This window comes from Oncorhynchus nerka, linkage group LG24, assembly GCF_034236695.1.
Source record: "Oncorhynchus nerka isolate Pitt River linkage group LG24, Oner_Uvic_2.0, whole genome shotgun sequence".
Classification (NCBI taxonomy): Eukaryota; Metazoa; Chordata; class Actinopteri; order Salmoniformes; family Salmonidae; genus Oncorhynchus; species Oncorhynchus nerka.
In genome coordinates, this window is record NC_088419.1 from 90821466 (window position 1) to 90836099 (window position 14634).

Genomic DNA, 14634 nt, shown 5'->3' on the forward strand with positions numbered 1-14634 from the left:
CGTGCTTGTGAAGAGTGAGATATTATCAGGCTGTAGCAGTCGTGCTTGTGAAGAGTGAGATATTATCAGGCTGTAGCAGTCGTGCTTGTGAAGAGTGCTGAAGAAAGTTCTAGACCAAGCTCCTTATGAAATGAATTCTTAATCTTCATTTTTAAAGGTAATGACTGCAACTTGCTAATTGTCCAGACTGGTGTGGTGATACTTTTGACTTGTCGCCACAGATGGTTTGTTTACGTAGCAGGTTAGGATAATTAACGTAGCAGGTTAGGAAAAGGGTTAGGGTTAGCTACAATGCTACAGTTGTTGTCCCCCACGCGACCACTAGATAGAGCTGTAGGCGACAATCAGTATCACAACACCTGATCAGAACATGTAGGTGGATTGATGCTTTAGTGAAACGTGACCGATTTTAATTAGCCAAGACACAATTTGTTACCGGATATAATTATCTGCTCAGCTGGCTGAGTGGCTAACGTTAGCTAGGCTAGGGGTTCGGGTTAAGAGTTAGGTTAAAGGTTAGGCCCTCCATGGACAGTTTGGGGAAACGCTGCACTAGGCCCTCCATGGACTGAGTTTGGGGAAACGCTGCACTAGGCCCTCCATGGACTGAGTTTGGGGAAACGCTGCACTAGGCCCTCCATGGACAGTTTGGGGAAACGCTGCACTAGGCCCTCCATGGACTGAGTTTGGGGAAACGCTGCACTAGGCCCTCCATGGACTGAGTTTGGGGAAACGCTGCACTAGGCCCTCCATGGACTGAGTTTGGGGAAACGCTGCACTAGGCCCTCCATGGACTGAGTTTGGGGAAACGCTGCACTAGGCCCTCCATGGACTGAGTTTGGGGAAACGCTGCACTAGGCCCTCCATGGACTGAGTTTGGGGAAACGCTGCACTAGGCCCTCCATGGACTGAGTTTGGGGAAACGCTGCACTAGGCCCTCCCTGGACTGAGTTTGGGGAAACGCTGCACTAGGACCTCCATGGGACGAGTTTGGGGAAACGCTGCACTAGGCCCTCCATGGGACGAGTTTGGGGAAACGCTGCACTAGGCCCTCCATGGGACGAGTTTGGGGAAACGCTGCACTAGGCCCTCCATGGGAACGAGTTTGGGGAAACGCTGCACTAGGCCCTCCATGGGAACGAGTTTGGGGAAACGCTGTACTTAGGCCCTCCATGGGACTGAGTTTGGGAAACGCTGCACTAGGCCCTCCATGGACCCTGCACTAGGGACTGAGTTTGGGAAAACGCTGCACTAGGCCCTCCATGGACTGAGTTTGGGAAACGCTGCACTAGGCCCTCCATGGACTGAGTTTGGGGACGCTGCACTAGGCCCTCCATGGACTGAGTTTGGGAAACGCTGCACTAGGCCCTCCATGGACTGAGTTTGGGAAAACGCTGCACTAGGCCCTCCATGGACTGAGTTTGGGGAAACGCTGCACTAGGCCCTCCATGGACTGAGTTTGGGGAAACGCTGCACTAGGCCCTCCATGGACTGAGTTTGGGAAACGCTGCACTAGGCCCTCCATGGACTGAGTTTGGGGAAACGCTGCACTAGGCCCTCCATGGACTGAGTTTGGGGAAACGCTGCACTAGGCCCTCCATGGGACGAGTTTGGGGAAACGCTGCACTAGGCCCTCCATGGACTGAGTTTGGGGAAACGCTGCACTAGGCCCTCCATGGACTGAGTTTGGGGAAACGCTGCACTAGGCCCTCCATGGACTGAGTTTGGGAAACGCTGCACTAGGCCCTCCATGGACTGAGTTTGAAACGCTGCACTAGGCCCTCCATGGGACTGAGTTTGGGGAAACGCTGCACTAGGCCCTCCATGGACTGAGTTTGAACGCTGCACTAGGCCCTCCATGGACTGAGAAACGCTGCACTAGGCCCTCCATAGACTGAGTTTGGGAAAACGCTGCACTAGGCCCTCCATGGACTGAGTTTGAAACGCTGCACTAGGCCCTCCATGGACTGAGTTTGGGGAAACGCTTAGGCCCTCCATGGACTGAGTTTGGGGAAACGCTGCACTAGGCCCTCCCAGTTTGGGAAACGCTGCACTAGGCCCTCCATGGACTGAGTTTGGGAAACGCTGCACTAGGCCCTCCATGGACTGAGTTTGGGGAAACGCTGCACTAGGCCCTCCATGGACTGAGTTTGGGGAAACGCTGCACTAGGCCCTCCATGGACTGAGTTTGGGGAAACGCTGCACTAGGCCCTCCATGGACTGAGGCTGCACTAGGCCCTCCATGGACTGAGTTTGGGAAACGCTGCACTAGGCCCTCCATGGACTGAGTTTGGGGAAACGCTGCACTAGGCCCTCCATGGGACTGAGTTTGGGAAACGCTGCACTAGGCCCTCCATGGACTGAGTTTGGGGAAACGCTGCACTAGGCCCTCCATGGACACGCTGCACTAGGCCCTCCATGGACTGAGTTTGGGAAACGCTGCACTAGGCCCTCCATGGGACGAGTTTGGGGAAACGCTGCACTAGGCCCTCCATGGACTGAGTTTGGGGAAACGCTGCACTAGGCCCTCCATGGACTGAGTTTGGGGAAACGCTGCACTAGGCCCTCCATGGACTGAGTTTGGGGAAACGCTGCACTAGGCCCTCCATGGACTGAGTTTGGGGAAACGCTGCACTAGGCCCTCCATGGGACGAGTTTGGGGAAACGCTGCACTAGGCCCTCCATGGGAACGAGTTTGGGGAAATGCTGCACTAGGCCCTCCATGGACTGAGTTTGGGGAAACGCTGCACTAGGCCCTCCATGGACTGAGTTTGGGGAAACGCTGCACTAGGCCCTCCATGGGACTGAGTTTGGGGAAACGCTGCACTAGGCCCTCCATGGACTGAGTTTGGGGAAATGCTGTACTAGGCCCTCCATGGACTGAGTTTGGGGAAACGCTGTACTAGGCCCTCCATGGACTGAGTTTGGGGAAACGCTGCACTAGGCCCTCCATGGACTGAGTTTGGGGAAACGCTGCACTAGGCCCTCCATGGGAACGAGTTTGGGGAAACGCTGCACTAGGCCCTCCATGGGACGAGTTTGGGGAAACGCTGCACTAGGCCCTCCATGGACTGAGTTTGGGGAAACGCTGCACTAGGCCCTCCATGGACTGAGTTTGGGGAAACGCTGCACTAGGCCCTCCATGGGAACGAGTTTGGGGAAACGCTGCACTAGGCCCTCCATGGACTGAGTTTGGGGAAACGCTGCACTAGGCCCTCCATGGACTGAGTTTGGGGAAACGCTGCACTAGGCCCTCCATGGGAACGAGTTTGGGGAAACGCTGCACTAGGCCCTCCATGGGACTGAGTTTGGGGAAACGCTGCACTAGGCCCTCCATGGACTGAGTTTGGGGAAACGCTGCACTAGGCCCTCCATGGGAACGAGTTTGGGGAAACGCTGCACTAGGCCCTCCATGGACTGAGTTTGGGGAAACGCTGCACTAGGCCCTCCATGGGACGAGTTTGGGAAATGCTGCACTAGGCCCTCCATGGACTGAGTTTGGGAAACGCTGCACTAGGCCCTCCATGGATTGAGTTTGGGAAACGCTGCACTAGGCCCTCCATGGGACGAGTTTGGGAAACGCTGCACTAGGCCCTCCATGGACTGAGTTTGGGGAAACGCTGCACTAGGCCCTCCCTGGACTGAGTTTGGGGAAACGCTGCACTAGGCCCTCCATGGGAACGAGTTTGGGGAAACGCTGCACTAGGCCCTCCATGGGAACGAGTTTGGGGAAACGCTGCACTAGGCTCCATGGACTGAGTTTGAAACGCTGAGGCCCTCCATGGGAACGAGTTTGGGGAAACGCTGCACTAGGCCCTCCATGGGAACGAGTTTGGGGAAACGCTGCACTAGGCCCTCCATGGGAACGAGTTTGGGGAAACGCTGCACTAGGCCCTCCATGGACTGAGTTTGGGGAAACGCTGCACTAGGCCCTCCATGGACTGAGTTTGGGGAAACGCTGCACTAGGCCCTCCATGGACTGAGTTTGGGGAAACGCTGCACTAGGCCCTCCATGGACTGAGTTTGGGGAAACGCTGCACTAGGCCCTCCATGGACTGAGTTTGGGGAAACGCTGCACTAGGCCCTCCATGGACTGAGTTTGGGGAAACGCTGCACTAGGCCCTCCATGGACTGAGTTTGGGGAAACGCTGCACTAGGCCCTCCATGGACTGAGTTTGGGGAAACGCTACACTAGGCCCTCCATGGACTGAGTTTGGGGAAACGCTGCACTAGGCCCTCCATGGACTGAGTTTGGGGAAACGCTGCACTAGGCCCTCCATGGGACGAGTTTGGGGAAACGCTGCACTAGGCCCTCCATGGACTGAGTTTGGGGAAACGCTGCACTAGGCCCTCCATGGACTGAGTTTTGGAAACGCTGCACTAGGCCCTCCATGGACTGAGTTTGGGGAAACGCTGCACTAGGCCCTCCATGGACTGAGTTTGGGGAAACGCTGCACTAGGCCCTCCATGGGACAAGTTTGGGGAAACGCTGCACTAGGTCCCCCTCCATGGGACGAGTTTGGGGAAACGCTGCACTAGGCCCTCCATGGGAACGAGTTTGGGGAAACGCTGCACTAGGCCCTCCATGGGAACGAGTTTGGGGAAACGCTGCACTAGGCCCTCCATGGGAACGAGTTTGGGGAAACGCTGCACTAGGCCCTCCATGGGAACGAGTTTGGGGAAACGCTGCACTAGGCCCTCCATGGGAACGAGTTTGACACCCCTGGTCTAGACCATGTATTTTCACGGAAGATTTAATGAATGTAGTGGCCAGAGCATTACAATAAACAAAACGTGGCCCTACTGCAAATGTTAAAACTTCCAGGATATTTAGGAAACGAGTAAAAATAAATAAAAACATATCCTTTGAAATAACACACAAAATTAAAAATGTACAAATCACATTAACCGACAACCAGTTAACTTTCACCTGGGAAGGTAACTAAGCTAAGTTAATGATGCTGGGAAATATGAGATGATACATGGTTGTGTTCATGTGAGCCCAGTAATCCATACGTAATAAACACTTAAAAATCCCTAGCAAATAAAAACAAACCCACAACACATTGTTTGAAAAACATTTATTCCTATAAAAGCTGATTTCTCGAAGGCAGCAGTTTCATGCGTCTGTTAGGTCTCTACATCTGACGGTCAACAAAATACAACGGCACAATAAAATCATCCTTGCTGTGTGCTGCTACAAAATATACTAAATAAAGACAGACGGAAAGCGAAAGATAAAAGTTAGAACCAACCTCACATTACTAAGCATTATTATTATTAAGGACATTCATTTCCCCTACTATCCAAAGTGACTGGTGGTAATTGGCAGTACACAACATGATGTTGGTTCTTTATACATTACAGATCATCATACTTGTATCTGTAGAAACACACAAGCAAAGTAAAACAACTTCTAGATAACCTTTCAGTTAGGCAATATTGATAACATTGACGGGGGTATTCTCTCTCTCTCTCTCACACACACACACACACACACACACACACACACACACACACACACACACACACACGGCTCTCTTGTTTGAGTAAGACTCAAACTCAGATTCCAGTAGAGCTAGAGGAAATGTAAGACTTTAGAAATGGTGACATCTTTAAAAACATGGACCTCGGATGAATCATCTCTCAGACCAGTGACATCACATCTTTAAAAACATGGACCTCGGATGAATCATCTCTCAGACCAGTGACATCACATCTTTAAAAACATGGACCTCGGATGAATCATCTCTCAGACCAGTGACATCACATCTTTAAAAACATGGACCTCGGATGAATCATCTCTCAGACCAGTGACATCACATCTTTAAAAACATGGACCTCGGATGAATCATCTCTCAGACCAGTGACATCACATCTTTAAAAACATGGACCTCGGAGGAATCATCTCTCAGACCAGTGACATCACATCTTTAAAAACATGGACCTCGGAGGAATCATCTCTCAGACCAGTGATCATCTTTTAAAACATGGATCTTTTAAAACATGGACCTCGGATGAATCATCTCTCAGACCAGTGACATCACATCTTTAAAAACATGGACCTCGGATGAATCATCTCTCAGACCAGTGACATCACATCTTTAAAAACATGGACCTCGGAGGAATCATCTCTCAGACCAGTGACATCACATCTTTAAAAACATGGACCTCGGAGGAATCATCTCTCAGACCAGTGACATCACATCTTTAAAAACATGGACCTCAGATGAATCTTCAAATCAAGCAATGATTCTCCATCGCATCATCTCCAAAAAAATAACCTTTTCATATCAGTTCCAATAAGACACCAAAAAGCATTAGGTCAAATATGAAAATGTCTTTGGTTAACCAGATGAAATGAAATTTAAAATAAATTAGTCGCCAACTACTGCTACACAACGTCGGTGATATAATGGCAAAACAATGATTAGAGTACCAGTTCTTTACAGAACAAAAATATAACATGCAACATGTAAAGTGTTGGTCCCACGTTTCATGAGCTGGAATAAAAGATCTCAGAATTGTTCCATTACGCACAAAAAGCTTATTTCTCTCAAATGTTGTGCTCAAATTTGTTTACGTCCCAGTTTGTGAGCCCTTCTCCTTAGCCAAGACAATCCATCCACCGGACTGGTGTAGCATGTCAGGAAGCTGATTAAAACGGCATGATCATTACAAAAGGTGACAATAAAAAGGACACTAGAATGAGCAGTTTGTCACAACACAATGCCACAGATGTCTCAAGTTTTGAGGGAGCGTGCAATTGGCATGCTGACTACAGGAATGTCCACCAAAGCTGTTGCCAGATAATTAAAATGTTCATTTCTCTACCATAAGCCTCCAACATCATTTTAGTACGTCCAACCTCCACATCCACAGACCACGTGTAAACCACGCCAGTCCAGGACCTCCACATCCACAGACCACGTGTAAACCACGCCAGTCCAGGACCTCCACATCCACAGACCACGTGTAAACCACGCCAGTCCAGGACCTCCACATCCGGCTTCTTCACCTGCGGGATCATCAGAGACCAGCCACCTGGTCAGCTGTTGAAAGGAGTATTTCTGTCTGTTATAAAGCCCTTTTGTTGTAAAAACTCATTCTGATTGGCTTGGCCTGGCTCCCCAGTGGGTGGGCCCATGCCCTCCCAAGGCCCACCCATGGTTGCACCCCTGCCCAGTCATGTGAAATCCATAGATTAGGGCCTTAAAATGGTATTTCAATGTACTGATTTCCTTATTTGAACTGTAACTCAGTAAAATCAATGAAAATGTTACATGTTGCGTTTATATTTTTATTTAGTATAAAATAAGAGCCAACTTTGCCTTCATCGTTTCCAAAAAACACAGGTTAAGAGATAAAACATCTGTACCACAAAACTGAATTATAGCTTATTCTTTTCTTGTGGAGTTATGAAATATCACAGGAATCAGAATTAGGCCGGTGGTCCAATAGCTAAGCTTTACATGTTGCTAACTCAGAGCACCAGGACTATCCATTGCCATCCTTATTTATGTATACTCAATGGCTGTCCATGCAGAGAATACACAGGTAACTGCCCAAATAAAGAAAATACCAACATGAAGTGTCTTAATAGGGCGTTAGGCCCCCAACGAGCCACGCTTTAGCACACAGAGGTCCTGTTCTGTGAGCTTGTGTGGCCTACCACTTCGCGGCTGAGCCGTTGTTGCTCCTAGACGTTTCCACTTCACAATAACAGCACTTACAGTTGACTGGGGCAGCTCATAAACTTGACGAACTGACTTGTTGGAAAGGTGGCATCCTATGGCGGGTGTCACGTTGAAAGTCAGGTTTTCAGTAAGGGCATTCTACTGACAATGTTTGTCTATGGAGATTGCATGGCAGTGTGCAATTTTTTTAATACACCCGTCAGCAATGGGTGTGGCTAAAATTGACAAAAATCCACTATTTTGACATACTTTTGTCTATATAGTGTACTTAGTATCCCTCATTTACTCAAGATGTCCTTTGTTTCGGCAGTTACCTGTATATCAGAAACAGAAGTCCAAAACAGAATGCACTTGAACAAGACTTGTTCTGAAAGGTCCGACTAACAAGTGATCAAAATGATCATGTACCACTCAATCTGTCTGGGAATGCTTTGCCTTCCCTATTAGAGACATGTATTTCACTACATATACACACACACACACACACACGCCCAGCTATACACAGAGGTAACTAAATAGTTTAGTAAAGGAATAGGGGAAAACGAGACACTCCTGCATGAGGCCCACTGCATTCTTCAGACTAATGGCCAGGCTGAAGGACATGTGTGGAAACCACGTTGTGATTCAGGACCTGCTGCCAATGCAAAAATCACACCAAACTTAATCAATAAAAACTGAATGATACGTCTTACATTTGTAAGATACTGGCTTGTTTAAACATGACTTAAATGGTTTAAAGCTTTACACTATAATCAAGCTTTGAAATCCTTCAGTGTCCGCACTACCGCTTATCTAACCAGTCTGTGACGACCCCCCCCCTTCCATATTGTCATCATGTATGAAATGGTCCGTGTGCCTAGACAGGAATTAGGAAGGGGATGCCATGAGAGTGGCCCTCGCGCTGGGACCCAGGCAGTGCTCGGGAGACGTCTAAACCAGTGTCACAGCATCCCTAAAGTCATTGTTGGTTATACAGAATGGCTTCATGTTCAAATCATCTTCGCTACACAACAAGGTTGGTTGTATCTACACACGTCATATACAACTACAATGGAAGCGTTTTAAACAAAAGCCGGCGAATCAAAATCTGGCATGAATTATACTGATGACGTTCTAAATAAGATAACTCATCTATGGCTAGCGGTATTTAAAGTCAATTCTCTAAAATCAAATCAAACATTCGGTTTACAGTGAGATTAAAATAGAATTAAAAAAAATGTTATTTTAAATAAGCCCGTCTGGCCCAACACTGGACCGAACCAGGACATCTTCAACTGCACTCCAGTGTTCAGTCTTTTCGAGAAACACATGATTAAGGGAAGAAAAAAAAAAACACTGAAATAAAATGAACCCTTCATAGTTACAACTTAATTCATGGGTCAACCCAAAGTCCGAAGCATCACAGTAACGTTACGTCGGCCTGTAAAAGGAGTATTTGGACTGTGCAAAATAACACAACACACAGGACATCGAGCGATGCCATCAGTCTGACGCTTCCTGTGGCTCCACTGCTTCCAAAAGGTGTACATTATGTCAGGAGGCTCTCCAATCTCGCTCTCCAATCTCGCTCTCCAATCTCGCTCTCCAATCTCGCTCCCTCGCTCTCTCCCTCGCTCAATCTCTCCCCTCCGCTCTCCAATCTCTCCTCCCTCGCTCTCCAATCTCTCTCTCCCCTCGCTCGCTCTCCAATCTCTCTCTCCCTCGCTCGCTCTCCAATCTCTCTCTCCCCTCGCTCGCTCTCCAATCTCTCTCTCCCCTCGCTCGCTCTCCAATCTCTCTCTCCCCCTCCCCCTCTCTCCTCCGCTCTCCAATCTCTCTCCCCCCTCGCTCTCCAATCTCTCTCTCCCCTCGCTCGCTCTCCAATCTCTCTCTCCCCTCGCTCGCTCTCCAATCTCTCTCTCCCCTCGCTCGCTCTCCAATCTCTCTCTCCCCTCGCTCTCCAATCTCTCTCTCCCCTCGCTCTCCAATCTCTCTCTCCCCTCGCTCTCCAATCTCTCTCTCCCCTCGCTCTCCAATCTCTCTCCAATCTCTCTCTCCCTCGCTCTCCAATCTCTCTCTCCCTCGCTCTCCTCCCTCCTCCCCTCGCTCTCCCTCGCTCTCCTCCAATCTCTCTCTCCCCTCGCTCTCCTCCAATCTCTCTCTCCCCTCGCTCTCCTCCAATCTCTCTCTCCCCTCGCTCTCCTCCAATCTCTCTCTCCCCTCGCTCTCCTCCAATCTCTCTCTCCCCTCGCTCTCCTCCAATCCTCTCTCCCCTCGCTCTCCTCCACCTCTCGCTCTCCTCCAATCTCTCGCTCTCCTCCATCTCTCGCTCTCCTCCTCCTCGCTCTCCTCCAATCTCTCGCTCTCCTCCAATCTCTCGCTCTCCTCCACCTCGCGCTCTCCTCCATCTCTCGCTCTCCTCCACCTCTCGCTCTCCTCCACCCCGCTCTCCTCCAATCTCTCGCTCTCCTCCACTCTCGCTCTCCTCCATCTCTCGCTCTCCTCCATCCTCGCTCTCCTCAATCTCTCGCTCTCCTCCAATCCCTCGCTCTCCTCCAATCTCTCGCTCTCCTCCACCTCTCGCTCTCCTCCAATCTCTCGCCTCCTCCATCTCTCGCGCTCTCCTCCAATCTCTCGCTCTCCTCCAATCTCTCGCTCTCCTCCAATCTCTCGCTCTCCTCCAATCTCTCGCTCTCCTCCAATCTCTCGCTCTCCTCCAATCTCTCGCTCTCCTCCAATCTCTCGCTCTCCTCCAATCTCTCGCTCTCCTCCAATCTCTCGCTCTCCTCCACCTCGCTCTCCTCCATCTCTCGCTCTCCTCCAATCTCTCGCTCCTCCAATCTCTCGCTCTCCTCCAATCTCGCGCTCCTCCAATCTCTCGCTCCCTCCAACCTCTCGCTCTCCTCCAATCTCTCGCTCTCCTCCAATCCTCTCGCTCTCCTCCATCTCTCGCTCTCCTCCAATCTCTCGCTCTCCTCCAATCTCTCGCTCTCCTCCTCCATCTCTCGCTCTCCTCCAATCTCTCGCTCTCCTCCAATCTCTCGCTCTCCTCCAATCTCTCGCTCTCCTCCAATCTCTCGCTCTCCTCCAATCTCTCGCTCTCCTCCAATCTCGCGCTCTCCTCCAATCTCTCGCTCTCCTCCAATCTCGCGCTCTCCTCCAATCTCGCTCTCCTCCAATCTCGCTCTCCTCCAATCTCGCTCTCCTCCAATCTCGCTCTTCTCCAATCTCGCTCTCCAAACGCTCTCTCCAAATGCTCTCTCCAATCCCCCCCCACTCTCTCTCTCTCTCCTTTCTGGATTTGTCCAGAACGTCACGTGACCCCTTCATGTTTAAAATAAACCTTCATATTAATTATAGCCGTCTTTCTTCATATTCAACAATCGGCGGTTCAATAAAACAAATGATTCAAAACAATTATTGGAATTAGTTTTAGGGAGACGTGATTATATAGATTCTTCTAAGAATGAACAGTTATCTTTAAAAAAAAATTTATGACATTTTTCTTAAAGGAAACGTGTTGCGTCCCAGATCTGAACGGTTTCTAGAGATGTGACATCACAGGCCTCCCTTTGGTCCCTGACTGCCGTGGGGGGGGGGGGGGGGGCTCAGAAGAAGATTACATCCTCAGGGATCCTGCATGGAGGGGGCAGGCTGTGGCTGTGGACAGGGGCCTGTGCTGGAGGGGCGTTAGGGCTCTGGGTATGGAGGGGGTTAGGAGCCTGGGGCTGGGTGTGCAGGGGGTTGGAGGCCTGGCTGGGGGGCTTCTGTAGGCCGGCGGGCTGGTTCTCTGGCCCCCTGTCTGGAAGGCTCGATGAAACTGTGGGGAAGAGAGATAGCACTCAGCCATTTGGTTTTAGATAGGGGTAGTTGTGTGTGTGTGAGTGTGTGAGAGTGAGAGTTTGCGAATGTGTGTGTTACCTGTCAAGTGCACGGACTGGGAGTGGACTAGGGTGTGAGGAAGCTGCTGGTTAGGGCTGATGGAGCGCTTGGCTTTCAGAGTGCCGTCCTCTTTGGCTGACAACTTCATAGGCAGCATTTGCTTCATATCCAGAGAGGCTGGGAGAGAAAGAGGGGGACAGAGATGAGGGGGTTGGTAGAAAAAGAGCGCAACAGCGAGAGGGTAAGAGAGAGAGAACAGATACAGAGGTGGGGGGGGACGACAGAGAGAAGGGGAGAGAGACAGAGAGAGACAGAGAGAGAGAGACAGAGAGAGAGACAGAGAGAGACAGAGAGAGAGAGAGAGAGAGACAGAGAGAGAGAGAGAGAGAGAGAGAGAGAGAGAGCGAGAGCGAGAGCAGACAGAAGGGGGAGAGAGAACACAGAGAGAGAGAGAGAGAGAGAGAGAGAGAGAGCGAGACAGAGGGGGAGAGAGAACACAGAGAGAGAGCGAGAGAGAGAGCGAGAGAGAGAGAGAGACGGGGGAGAGAACAGAGGACAGTCCCATTACATTCCATTCCAATTACTGTGTTATACGTTTTTTTTTAAATTTCACCTTTATTTAACCAGGTAGGCCAGTTGAGAATAAGTTCTCATTTACAACTGCGACCTGGCCAAGATAAAGCAGTGCGACAAAAACAACAGAGTTACACATAAACAAACATACAGTCAAAAACACAATAGAAAAATCTATGTAGTGTGTGATAATAATGTAGAAGATTAATAATGTAATAATGTACAGTGTGTGCAAATGTAGATTAGGGAGGAAAGGCAATAAATAGGCCATAGAGGCTAAATAATTACAATTTAGCATTAATACTGGAGTGATATATGTGCAGATGATGATGTGCAAGTAGAGATACTGGGGTGCAAAAGAGCAAGAGGATAAATAATATGGGGATGAGGTAGTTGGATGGGCTATTTACAGATTGGCTGTGTACAGGTACAGTGATCGGTAAGCTGCTCTGACAGCTGATGCTTAAAGTTAGAGAGGGAGATATAAGTCTTCAAGCTCAGAGATTTTTGCAATTAGTTCCAGTCATTGGCAGCAGAGAACTGGAAGGAAAGGCGGCCAAAGGAAGTTTTGGCTTTGGGGATGACCAGTGAAATATACCTGCTGGAGTGCGTGCCACGGGTGGGTGTTGCTATGGTGACCAGTGAAATATACCTGCTGGAGTGCGTGCCACGGGTGGGTGTTGCTATGGTGACCAGTGAGCTGAGATAAGGCAGGGCTTTACCTTATAGATGAACCTAGAGCCAGTGGGTCTGGCGGCGAACATGTAGCGAGGGCCAGCCAACGAGAGCATACAGGTCGCAGTGGTGGGTAGTATATGGGGCTTTGGTGACAAAACGGATGGCACTGTGATAGACTACATCCAGTTTGCTGAGTAGAGTGTTGGAGGCTATTTTGTAAATGACATCGCCGAAGTCAAGGATCGGTAGGATGGGCAGTTTTACAAGGGTATGTTTGGCAGCATGAGTGAAGGATGCTTTGTTGCGAAATAGGAAGCCGATTCTAGATTTAATTTTGGATTGGAGATGTTTGATGTGAGTCTGGAAGGAAAGTTTACAGTCTAACCAGACACAAACAGTTGAAGTCGGAAGTTTACATACACCTTAGCCAAATACATTTAAACTCAGTTTTTCACAATTCCTGACATTTAATCCTAGTAAAAATTCCCCATCGTAGGTCAGTTAGGATCACCACTTTATTTTAATTACCGTAATTGCTGGACTATTAAGCGCACCTGAATATAAACCGCACCCACTGAATTATTAAAAAATATGTATTTTGTACATAAATACGCTGCACATGTCTATAAGCCGCAGGTGCCTACCGGTACATTGAAACATGTCTACAAGCCGCAGGTGCCTACCGGTACATTGAAACATGTCTATAAGCCGCAGGTGCCTACCGGTACATTGAAACATGTCTATAAGCCGCAGGTGCCTACCGGTACATTGAAACATGTCTATAAGCCGCAGGTGCCTACCGGTACATTGAAACATGTCTATAAACCGCAGGTGCCTACCGGTACATTGAAACATGTCTATAAGCCGCAGGTGCCTACCGGTACATTGAAACATGTCTATAAGCCGCAGGTGCCTACCGGTACATTGAAACATGTCTATAAGCCGCAGGTGCCTACCGGTACATTGAAACATGTCTATAAGCCAGGTGCCTACCGGTACATTGAAACATGTCTATAAGCCAGGTGCCTACCGGTACATTGAAACATGTCTATAAGCCGCAGGTGCCTACCGGTACATTGAAACATGTCTATAAGCGCAGGTGCCTACCGGTACATTGAAACATGTCTATAAGCCAGGTGCCTACCGGTACATTGAAACATGTCTATAAGCCGCAGGTGCCTACCGGTACATTGAAACATGTCTATAAGCCGCAGGTGCCTACCGGTACATTGAAACATGTCTATAAGCCAGGTGCCTACCGGTACATTGAAACATGTCTATAAGCCGCAAGTGCCTACCGGTACATTGAAACATGTCTATAAGCCGCAAGTGCCTACCGGTACATTGAAACATGTCTATAAGCCGCAAGTGCCTACCGGTACATTGAAACATGTCTATAAGCCGCAGGTGCCTACCGGTACATTGAAACATGTCTATAAGCCAGGTGCCTACCGGTACATTGAAACATGTCTATAAGCCAGGTGCCTACCGGTACATTGAAACATGTCTATAAGCCAGGTGCCTACCGGTACATTGAAACATGTCTATAAGCCAGGTGCCTACCGGTACATTGAAACATGTCTATAAGCCAGGTGCCTACCGGTACATTGAAACATGTCTATAAGCCGCAGGTGCCTACCGGTACATTGAAACATGTCTATAAGCCGCAGGTGCCTACCGGTACATTGAAACATGTCTATAAGCCAGGTGCGGTACATTGAAACATGTCTATAAGCCGCAAGTGCCTACCGGTACATTGAAACATGTCTATAAGCCGCAAGTGCCTACCGGTACATTGAAACATGTCTATAAGCCGCAAGTGCCT

General features: G+C 49.3%; 1 protein-coding gene and 1 long non-coding RNA gene across 6 annotated transcripts in view; both read right to left on the reverse strand.

Moving 5' to 3' along the window:
* Window positions 1-5066: 5066 nt before the first annotated feature.
* Window positions 5067-9289, reverse strand: LOC115107441 (uncharacterized). The gene is made up of 2 exons (XR_010460960.1): window positions 6013-9289; window positions 5067-5947 (listed from the first exon to the last, which is right to left on the reverse strand). It is a non-coding gene; the product is annotated as an uncharacterized LOC115107441 (long non-coding RNA).
* Window positions 9290-10680: 1391 nt separating this feature from the next.
* arhgef18b (rho/rac guanine nucleotide exchange factor (GEF) 18b) overlaps window positions 10681-14634 on the reverse strand; it is a 123982-nt gene continuing 120028 nt past the window's right edge. For all 5 annotated transcript variants that reach the window (XM_065009297.1, XM_065009296.1, XM_065009295.1 and 2 more), the window contains 2 exons: window positions 11598-11735; window positions 10681-11496 (listed from right to left, as the gene is read on the reverse strand). In XM_065009297.1, coding sequence (XP_064865369.1) covers window positions 11285-11496; window positions 11598-11735 — 350 coding nt within the window. In that variant the 3' untranslated portion in view covers window positions 10681-11284. The remainder of the gene's footprint in view (window positions 11497-11597; window positions 11736-14634) is intronic.